Here is an 11,561-nt window from a genome sequence, read left to right as displayed (position 1 = left end):
ATGTACATTGGCCAAACCGGACAGTCTCTACGCAAAATAATAAATGGACACAAATCTGACATCAGGAATCATAACATTCAAAAACCAGTAGGAGAATACTTCAACCTCTCTAGTCACTCAGTAAAAGGCTTAAAGGTGGCAATTTTGCAACAGAAAAGCTTCAGAAACAGACTCCAATGAGAAACTGCTGAACTAGAATTAATTTGCAAACTAGATACCATTAACTTGGGCTTGAATAGAGACTGGGAGTGGCTGGGTCATTACACAAATTGAATCTATTTCCCCATGTTAAGTATCCTCACACCTTCTTGTCAACTGTCTGAAATGGGCCATCTTGATAATCACTACAAAAGTTTTTTTTCCCCTCCTGCTGATAATAGCTCATCTTAATTAATTAGCCTTTAGAGTTGGTATGGCAACTTCCACCTTTTCATGTTCTCTGTATGTATATATATCTTCTTACTATATGTTCCATTCTATGCATCTGATGAAGTAGGCTGTAGCCCACAAAAGCTTATGCTCAAATAAATTTGTTAGTCTCTACGGTGCCACAAGTCCTCCTTTCCTTTTTACATGTGTTAGGAGTGTGATTTTTACTGGAATTAGCATAGGTGCTGGAACTAGGGCTGCTGCCACACCCCCTGTCTTGAAGTGGTTTCCATCATATACAGGATTTACAGTTTAGTTCAATGGCTCTCAGCACCCATACTATAAAATTGTTCCAGCGCCCTGCTGGAATAGTGATACTAATGCAACTTCTGGTGTTATGAAGTTATAGCGGTGCAAAGGTGCTGTTTTACTGCTATGTCTTATTTCTCTTCTATTAGAGGAAATAGTATACTGGAATAATTGTGTCTACAATAGAGGGTGGCCTTGCACTGCATTCACTTTCCTAGTATAATTACAGTGGCATAACCCCTTCATCAAGTAAAGGTGCCAGAGGGCAATACAAACAGAGATTAGAAGCCAGCAACGTCTGTCTGATTTGCAAAAATGAATATTTAACCCTGGTCAGTTTTCCTAGAATTCATGAAGACTCATTGCCACCAATGTGGTGGCATGCAGTTGTGATAGTGCCTAGTACAAAGAGGGCACCTAAAGCAGCAACAGGGGGCAGTTCTGCCGGGGATAAGGACAGGGAGCACGTTCCCCTGCTCTCTCACAGAGCCGGGCCGGAACAAGGGTCTGGCACACCCAGCAGAAGACTGGACCCTGTACTTCCCGGCCCAAGGACGGTCGCATGATCTGGGTCCAGGGGCTAACAATGGTCGATACTCCTGTTACATGCCAGAGATCACCACCCACTGGCTCCAATTGCGGCTGCCTCCCCAGTGACCCTCCCCGCCTGCTGACAGCTGAAGAGGCAGCTACCTTCCCTGGGGGCAGCCTGCGGCTTCAGTGGTGGCGAGACCAACGGGACCGGGGCCATTTTGAAAGAGGGTAGAGATCAGCAGCCGCTCAGGCCACGTGGGAGGCTGGTCCGTGCGTGCGGGCCACAGCTGCGCCTTGCGCGCTGGCACCATCCGCGTGCCCGGGGGGCAGCGGGGCGCGGCTTTGGGGTCGCTGAAGAGGGATGTCCGGGCAGCGCGTGCGCAACCCTGCGCGCCTCCTCTTCAGGGCGGCCCTGGGCAGCCGCCGGGCGGCAACAGCAGCAGGTGCCTCTGCTAGGGAGACCCCCGCCGCCTCCTCCTCCTCCTCCTCGGCTGCAGCAGGAGCGGGGACACCGGGAGGCGAAGGTTTGTGTCCCCGGCAGAGGGCAGTGCTCACTGGGTTGCTGACAGGACAACACTTAACGGGGAAGGGAGGGAGGAGCAGCGCCACCCCGGCTGCTGCCGCTGCCGGAGCGTGCGATGTGGAGGCGGACTCCCCAGGGAGCGGCAAAGCCACCCCGTGCCCTTCGCTGCTAGAGTACAGGAGTCCCTCACCGCTGCTTCGCGCCTGCAGTCGCGCCCACGCTGCTAGATTACAAGCGCTGCGAGGCGTCTCGGAGCCTGCGTGGTTTTTAGGAGGCCCCGCTCACCCCACGGCCCTTAGTAAATGTCACGGTTTATGCTCTGAGCAGTAATAGCTCCCTTCGCTTCGAGAGGCTTTTGGGTCATATCAAATGTCCGTTTCTAGGACGAATTGTTCTTTAGGGAAGGATCAGCATTAAATTCTGAGTAATGTATCCCAAGGTGGGGCGTCTGGTGGGAGCTGCAGATTCTAAGCTGATTTATAGGGGGCTCTGAGCTGTTGATTTATTAGACTTGAAAACCAAAACCAAAACAGGAATTCTTGATTATTTGGGGACCCCACGTTTTCATGTGTCTTGATGACATTCCATTTCTTTTGTTGGAAATTTGACCTCAGCATGAAAAACAGCACTGTACCCTATCCTGAAGACAATGGTCCAGATTCAGTGTTACCCTCTGCCTGCTTTACCCCCTTACAGAGCAGCTGATAACCCACTTCTGCCAGGTTTATGGCCCCCTTGTGTCATCAGAGTGGCACAGAGCTGGTGAGTGTACCAGTGAATCTGCCCCGATGAGGCATACAACAGAATGGAGACTAAAGGATAGTAGACAACGAATTATTTCAGAGTAGCAGCTGTGTTAGTCTGTATCCGCAAAAAGAAAAGGAGGACTTGTGGCACCGTAGAGACTAACAAATTTATTTGAGCATAAGCTTTTGTCACGAAAGCTTATGCTCAAATAAATTTGTTAGTCTCTAAGGTGCCACAAGTCCTCCTTTTCTTTAGACAAGGACTGTTATCATCCTAGTTGGAGAAGTGATGGTTGCAGGACCTCTGTTTATGTTTCCTTCATGAGATAGATGCTTTGCCTAGAGAGTGGTCTTCACCTTGCACTGGACAAAATGAAACTGATGAATAAATGGTAAACTATACAGCAGGTGACTCAATTTTTTTAAAACTTTTTATTTATTTTTTAAGTTAGGGTGCTGCACTCTTGAAGAACTGCTGTTGGATACAATGCTCTACTGACTGAGCCCCAACACTAGCTTGGTGTTTCATTTTTGAATAGCAGTGAATTTCTTGCATGGTGTCAAGTATCAGAAGGGTAGCGGTGTTAGTCTAGATCTGTAAAAGCCGCAAGCTTATGCTCCAATACGTCAGTTAGTCTATAAGGTGCCACAGGATTCTTTGTTGCTTTTAATGAATTTCTTGATTCTAAAGCCCCATTCTGCTCTCTTCTCCAATCCCTATGCTTCATGAAGGGTGAAGTCCTGTTCTGAGACCTTAAGTGGGATTTGTATGGGTCAGGGGATTTGTATGGGTCAGAGGATTTGTGCTGACCCATCACACAGTTGAATTTCACTCAGAAAGAGTCAAGCTTTAGAAGTATACATGGATGACCATGCATTTAAAATGAAATGCTATCTGTGCAATTTGGGGTGGTTGTAGACTGCCTTAAATATGTTTAATAAAACGTGAGAATAAAGGCTGATTTTACTTTAATCACCCTAGGAATGTATCAGTCCCTGGGAAGTGGAGTGTCTTATTGCTGCTGTTACATCCGAAGGGAAAAATCCTGGCTCATAATTGGCTAAAACAGTGATGTGATGAGTTAGTAGACTTCTGCTGCCTAGGCTCCTTAGCGGTGAGCAATATTAAGATCTAGAGTAATATTAATCAATCAGATCACATATGTCAAACAAATAAATGCATCCTGAGTGGATGCATCTGAGGTTAGTAAAAACTATCTGACTCTAGCCAATCCGACAGCAGTTCTTATTTCTTTCAATGTAAAATGTATACCACCTATCCTGGACTCTAGGAGCCTATGCCAATAACTTAAAATAACTTTAGAAGCATAGCCAACAGCTTCTCCTCCACCCAAAATAGTAATAAAATAAAGCTTCCCAAGTGCCCCTTTCTGCACAAACACCATCCCTTACATCCCCCCAAACTTGTGTAAATAGATAGCTATGCAGTATTCCCTGACTGTCCACAGACTCAGGTGGTTTTGCACTAATGGGGGAATTGGGTTCCAAAGCTGAGGGCTCCTCAGAGCAAATATCCTGCTGGGAGACCCCCCTCTCTCCTTTATATGGAAGAACCTCTGCCAATTACAGCTGTGATAGTGTGGAACATGGAAAAATATGATCTCTCAGGTATAAAGGTCTTCCTGACTGTCCCATCAGAAGTGAATAACTGGGCCAGAACTTCAGCTTTTGTAAATCGGATTTGTTCTATCGAGAGCAGGGAAATGAGGCCAATTTACGCCATTTAACTGTAAAGCACCATGCACAGCTATGGCAGAACTAAAACATAACTATAAAAACAATACTGTAGAAATAACAGATCGTTAACCAAGGTTTTTCCCATCCCCCAGCAGTTAATCTAGGAAATTTATTCTACTGATTCATACACCAGTGGTAACTTGAAAAGTGCTGTGACACGCAAGCAACAAAAGATCCAAATCCAATGAGAATCTGTTACTTTTTTTTCTGGACTTCAGATTTCAGGTCCCTGTAGACTACTGCTTGAAAGGAAAAACTTAGATTTTCAATTATGTACAAAGAAAACATTTAGAATATATGTAAAATTACAGGTACTAAGCCAAATTCTGCTTCTAGTTTCATTGCTGTGTTCTGGAATAGCTCCTTGTAAATTCATGCAGTGCCTAGAATCCCCAGCTAAGACCGAGACCCCATTGTGCTGGGTACAGTACGCACACTTAGTAAGAAACCGCAGAGAGTAAATAATCCAACTACTTACACTGAGAGCAGAATTGTACCCTTGGTTTCCTATTTTGGTAGAAAGAGAGAGTTACTGTATCTTGAGGTAAATATGATTATTTACTACATTAAACAATCTTGGTAGTTATCTAATTAGAAGCTAATGTTTATTGTAAAATGGGTTATTGAGGGCTGTTTTAAGCAACCTGATTGCCTGCTTTGCTTAACATTAATTCTGTAGAAATTCCTTTACCTCCAATACCAGATGAAACTACCTCTTGCATTTAAAAATAACTTTTTCCCTTCATTTTTTAGCAATAACAATGACCCCACAGCGCATTTCACCCAGAAGAGTGATCCCCAGCTGCGCTTGAGACAGTCCACTCGTCACAGCTGGTCATTGTTATTAATTCTCAGGAAATACCTTCTGTCCTTATTTACTGTTGCTTAAATACAAGCCTGGCAAAGATACTATATATTAAAATGTTTAAAAATGTTCATGAAGGAATGATGTAAGTGGTAAAAGTAATATGTTGGATTTACCTCTGTTTGTTTATTTTAAATGTCTCTGTTGTCTAATAGTAAAACATTTTAAGCCTTTCAGACCCCTTTTTTAATGTATTAATGACTTACTAAAAGGAATGTAAATATACTTTTACGCTGATTGTTTTTCTTTCCCCCGCACACAGGGAAGAAGAATGTAGTCACTGAAAGACATGGAACCATCATGACAATTGGGATCAACAGGCCGGAAGCTAGGAATGCTGTGAATCAGGAGACTGCAGCAAATCTTCTGCAGGCATTCACCTCATTTGAAGATGATACCTCACTAACTGTTGCTGTACTTCATGGAATAGGTGAGATTTGTGATAGCCCTGCCTTATTTCCCCCTCCCCCACAGTGGGTGGTCACCAGGCTGTTATAATCAGACCCAACATTTGAATCCAGCCTGCTTTCCAGCCATCTGGGTCAGGGCAGAGTCCAGTCACTGTCTAACTGAGCCTCTAGGGCATGCTCCTGGCATGCAGACTTCCTGTCTGGCCCTCTTCTTTGGGATGTGGGACTCCTCAGTGTAGTTGCCTTCAGCCTTGAGACCAGTGCTGAAGCTCCCCTGCTGTCTGTGCATGGTTTCCCCATAGCTCCATCCCCAGGGGCACTTTAGTTTATAGTTTAACTCTTTGGGGAAACGTGGCAGTTAAAGTAGGGAACACAGACTTTATAAAGGAACTTCTTAAACACACATACTTTACTCATAGACAGCACAGCAGAATTACAGATGTAGGCAAAACAATAAACACATGAATGCAATTCCTCTCCTGCCCCCGAGAGGCCAGAGTCCTCACCGCTTCTGAGAGTTCTTAGGGTTTTGGTCAGTTTCCTTGGAAAGGGAAAGCCTGTTCTGTGCCCACTTCTCCAGCTGTGTCCTCTATTTCTTGTGACAGGCTGACTGTCTTGCCCAAAGTGCTCATCTCTTTTTAAAAAGCAATCTGTAACATCTTTTCTTTTTCTGTCCTTGTGCCGGTGATTTTCTGTCCCCCAATTCCCAAGGCTTTGCTACGCAAAGAGTTTTTAAAACTCAGTGGTTCTGCTGGTAGCAACCTCCATTGGCCTTTCAGGGCAAAGCTATTCAGTTGTTGATGGCCCTATTTAACTTCTCCAGACATAGTTTGTTCACTACATGCCAGGTCCCTGCCACCAAATGGATGATCTAATTCATAATGGCTGTTAGAACCATAAATGATATTAGGGATTTATATGTTGACACAAACATGTTCCCCAAACTGTCACAAGGCTATTCTCTTCCTCCTGAGATTAATCTTCTACAATTTTGAAAAAATTTTTTTGGACTCATGCTATAGTTTCACAGACAGTGAAGTGGACACTGATTTTTGGATGCCTCATATTTTGTGTGCTCAGCTTGAGACATGTTGGTCATGAACTTCAGAGGTGCTGCTCACACTTCTGATGCTCATGCTGACTTCCAGAGGAGAAGTGAATACTCAACACTTTGGAAAATCAGTTCGAAGTTGTCTTAGGTTTGGCATTCAAAAATGGAGGAACCCAAAATAAATGACCACTGTTGAACATTTTTGCAATGATATACCTTCACAAGCAGTGAATTGGTTAATTATAACCTGATTTTGGTCAGGGTCTCTTTTTTCTAATAAACATCACTGTTTATATTGCTGCCTTTTCAGCAAAATAGCAGCTGTTCCCAGATGCTGCTAAGCTTTATAACTCATGCTTTCTTGACTGTGTCAATGTACATGTTCACTTATACACTGAACTTAAAGTTATGAAGAGGTAAAATATTTTAGATACAACTAAATGAATTCATTTGATGCTTGTTGTAAAATGTGCCCTTGAGTAATAGTTGTTTATAAGCTAATAAGAAACTCTGAGACAAATTCCTGTTTTTGTTCTTTGAAATATGTATAATATCATGATAATTATGATTGAGGGTCAGATACCCAGCTGGTATAAATCAACATAGCTCCATTGATTTTCATTAACTGAGAATCTGACTGTTGGAGGGTTTTTATTGTAATTATACTGCTCAGGTGCTGTGTGACTTTTGAGAAATCCTTTATATTTGAATATATTCTACTCTAGGTGACGGAAAACCTCCCAATGACTTATTTTGTCCAATACAAATGACTTATTGTGCCCACGGACTAGGGTAAGACAAGGCACATGTATCTGAAAATCAAAACAGGAAATGAGAACATGCATATTATTTAAGATGCATGTGCAGTTTTTTCTTGCTTTATTCATTTATCTTGGAAGCGCTGCAGTTGAATTTAGGATGATTGAGACATAAAACCCAGCACTTGGAAAAAACAACCTCACCCTAAACTTCAAAGAGTATATGAACATACTTGTGTGAATTGTCAGATGGAGGTAGCAAAATAAGAAGAGACACATTGCTAAACTTTAATTAGAAGTAGCTGTCTTGTCATTATCCAGAGAGGAGGAAAACATTCACATTCATGGTGGAAATATCATGTTAGTTTTTTTACAGTCAGAACATTTAGTAGCAATTCCAGCAGTTCCTAGCAGTGACTGCCACACCAGTTTAAAGACACTTTACATTTGCAGGGTCAAATCCTGGCCAAGTCACCTCCCATTTACTTCTACAGGATCAGTATTTATAACTTATTGCTCCTATTATTTTAATAACTTTTTGTGCGTTCCTCTATTATTTCCTATTCTCTGGCCTGCCTTGATAGCTCTCAGTAGTCAGAGATGCTTTTATCACCACTACGTATGGAGATCTGTTTTCAGGTAGGATAAAAATCAATGATTTTTTTTTTTTTAAATGCTTTTTGAGGAAAAAACTTATGTAAAGATAGTTTTAATTAAGATACTGTACATTATAGCTCAAGGATATCTCATCATGGAATAGGGATTATAAATTCAAATTCTATAGTGTGAGACAATATATTCATGTAATGCTTAAGAAAAGTTTTGTAAATGAGTTCCAATAGTTCATGGATTGGGGACCCAATCTTACGGGGTTCCATAGTCTTCTGTATAGATTATTTAGGTTAATCTTTCTATCTACCCAATGGAACTCAGTGTTCAGTCTAGAAGATACCATCAGAGATGCTTAGTTCGTTTTGCATTTCTCAAACTGTGGATTTGTGTCTCCAGACGTAACATCAATTTGATTAAATCAAATCTACCCTGTCTATTTTGCTCTAGTTAACTATTTTAGTTAAAATGCACACATGCATGTGTATCTTATTATATAAATAGCTCAGCATCCAAGACTCTAAAGTTATAACCATTTAAATTGTGAGATTTTAGATGTCATTGATGCAAATTAATTCATTTCTAGGTCGTGTTCCTTAAAAAAACAAACAAACAAAATGCAAAACACTTTAAAATACAGGCCTAACAAGTAAGGCCTGTTTGTTTTTAAACTGGAAAAAAGGCCAAATAAAAACAGTGTCTCGTTTTTGAGAGAAGACATTTATTTTTCTCAGGGGAGGAACAAGTCAAATACCCAACCTGCCATTAGAGTTTTGTATTTGGAGATTCCCACACTTTTCCAAACCATGCAGGTAGTTTCCTAGAGCAGAATTCCTCTTGTAAAATTAGATCAGCCTTCACTTTGACATGGGCCTATAATAGGATTTAGTGGCTGAGTTCATTCATTTGTATTTTCTTTAATTTAATCTATCATCTCTGGCCCAGATCCACTAAGTTTTAATCAATGATGCTCAGGATATGTCTACACTACCAGCTGGATCGGCAGGCAGCAATCGATCCAGCGGGGGTTGATTTATCGCGTCTAGTCTAGACACGATAACTCAACCCCTCCCTCCCCCCGAGCGCTCTCCCGTCGATTACTGTACTCCACCGCTGCGAGAGGTGCAGGCGGAGTCGATGGGGGAATGGCAGCAGTCGACTCACCGTGGTGAAGACACCGCGGTAAGTCGATCTAAGTACGTCGACTTCAGCTACATTATTCATGTAGCTGAAGTTGCGTAACTTAGATTGATTTCCCCCCCCACCCCCCCAGTGTAGACCAGGCCTCAGTCTTCCGCTGGGAACAAGTTATCAAAGGCACTGGGCTTGTGGATTTCTCTGTGGTATTTATTTAATTTATGCCAGTATATGTAATGATTGACCTCTTAGGTGTGTAAGGTTCAGCAAGAACAGACTCACCCATTTTACAAGAACAGTCTCTGTTGTTCACTACAAGAAAAACTCACTGGGCCAAATCTACCCCTGGTGTAACTTCACTGATTTCAGTAGAGTTACAGTGGGTATGACTTTGGATTACTGGCTCTGTTCATACATCTCATAGTTTCTCTAGCCTCACTCTTCTGACTTCTCAGTCTGCCTTTATATGATTCCTCTCACTCAGCATCCTAACTCCCAAACCAAGTATCAGCACAAAAGCAATGACTGTCCGATCACTGGGCGCTACCATGTATTACTGGCAAACACTTATATTCCTTGTCTTTCTGGTGTCTTCTGAAAAAACAAGATTTTCAAAAGCGACTTGTGATTATTATTATTATTGGTGCCTCAAACTTTGTGTGCCCAAAATTGAGATACCATAAAGGGACTTAGCGTTCAGAAAGTGCTGAGCCTGCTTTCTGAAAATCAGGCCCCTTTAAAGTATTGCAGTTTGGGCACCCAGAATCACAAGTCACTTTTGAAAACTTCAGCCTAGGGGTTTTTGCGGGATTTTTTTCTGTCCCCTGTCTCCAGACTGATCATTCTCTATGTATTAAGTATTATGAAGCTGAATACATGCTAACAAAACTAATACATTCTTAATATTAATACATGACCATTCTTATTCAAATAGAAAAGAGGTGCTAGGCTGGAGTCAGTGGTACTACTGAAGTCCTGAGAAAATTACAGAAATTGTTGTAGACTAAAAAAGGAAAGTTGTGTGTATATTTTAAAGCTTTACATCCCCAGGACATATGCATGGGTTATTTATGCCACCCTAACTGACTTAACAGAGAGAATTAGAACACTGAATTTTGCAGCCTAGTACAGTGGTTCCATCTGTTAAACTGTATCAGGGAGGTTCTTGCTCTGTGGCCTCTTATGTTTTAGAGACAGCAAGGGATTTCTGTACGTCGTACAGTTGAATATTAAAGTAAATGTGGTGGGTTTCAATGTTTTGATTTTCATTGTGGTGGAGCAGTGAGCAGCAGTGCTTTCTACTACTTCCAGAACTCTGAAGAAACGACACCTCAGTCATGCAAGAAATGGTCTGAATTCACTCTTTCTGCTGTGAGTAGCTGTGTGGAGGAGGCATACTTTCAGTGATAAGGAAGTGGAGGGGGTGGAAGGGCGAATAGGTTTTTGGCATGCACCAGTGAGAACCCTGGAAATGAATTCCTGTTTACTTCGTCTTCACTTTCTTTTAAATGACACATCCGTATAGAATGCAGCCTTTATTCAGTGTTTAATCATAAAATTGGCATCTGCAAAGGAAGAGAATATGGAGAGTTACTAAAAAGTCAGTGCAATGCTGATATTAGACCGGGATCTTCAGTGCCAAAAGACCGGTTTTTTCATTTTCTTTCACCATCAGAAGATTTTTATTTCTATGTTTACTTTTTAAGAAGCTATTTCATAATCTCAGCTAGCATATGATACCACTGTCTAGTCTTGCCACAGCCCAAATGGTTTAAACGTGCAGCTTGTGGCCTCTGGGCACCTATGTGAGATTAGGTGGCCTCGCTGCTCTTCATAGAACCTCAGATTTAAATATAGGAATAACACGTATTGTATTACGTGACATAAAGGCAAATTCTTCCCCACACACTCCTTTGAGGAGGTAGAGTGGCCTGCCTGCAGCGGGACTTGCGTGGTTCCCCAGGGCTGGAGCGGGGCTGGGCTCCATGCCATGGGCATGAAGCTCTTGTGCCTTACAAAGCCCATCTTCCTGGAAGCACACTGTGCCCCAGCACACAGGGGAGAAGTAGGAGGTTTGCTAGTTGATCCCTGGCTACACGAATCTACTGGGACTTCTTAAGGGAGTTTGTGCTGCAGAAGTTATTGTGGCTTTGAGATCGCAGTCGTGTCCGAGAAGTAGTTTAGTTGCTGCCCACATCTGTGAGAGAATCTTCTTCTCCCTCCTGCCCTCTGCCCCAATAGAACTAAGACCAGGGGAGTTAGTGCAGGGTAGAGATTTTTTTTCCTAAAAGACCATTTCTGGAATAGTGAACACCACCAGTGTCCCCATCTCTTTCCCCCAAGGAACTTTGATCTGTTATAGGTAAAAGCTGATGGTGTATTGTGAAGTAACTTGATGTTTTCTCTTGTTTGTTTGAAAACTGAGATGCAAACAGGACTACACTAGTAAACTGTAAAGACTACTGTGTTAATATAGCCCTGAGTGCAATAAC

The 11,561-nt window shown here is 42.3% G+C and overlaps 1 protein-coding gene across 1 annotated transcript in view; it reads left to right on the top strand.

Annotated features, from left to right (window-relative positions):
• Positions 1-1,444: 1,444 nt before the first annotated feature.
• LOC141981515 (enoyl-CoA hydratase EchA19-like) overlaps positions 1,445-11,561 on the top strand; it is a 32,591-nt gene continuing 22,474 nt past the window's right edge. Inside the window, exons 1-2 of the mRNA XM_074943174.1 lie at positions 1,445-1,736; positions 5,367-5,534. Of these exons, the coding sequence (XP_074799275.1) occupies positions 1,574-1,736; positions 5,367-5,534 (331 nt within the window). The 5' untranslated portion in view covers positions 1,445-1,573. The remainder of the gene's footprint in view (positions 1,737-5,366; positions 5,535-11,561) is intronic.

Source organism: Natator depressus, chromosome 2 (genome assembly GCF_965152275.1).
Source record: "Natator depressus isolate rNatDep1 chromosome 2, rNatDep2.hap1, whole genome shotgun sequence".
Taxonomy (NCBI): Eukaryota; Metazoa; Chordata; order Testudines; family Cheloniidae; genus Natator; species Natator depressus.
Note: the sequence above shows the minus strand (reverse complement) of the source record. Positions and strands in the feature narration are given on the sequence as shown.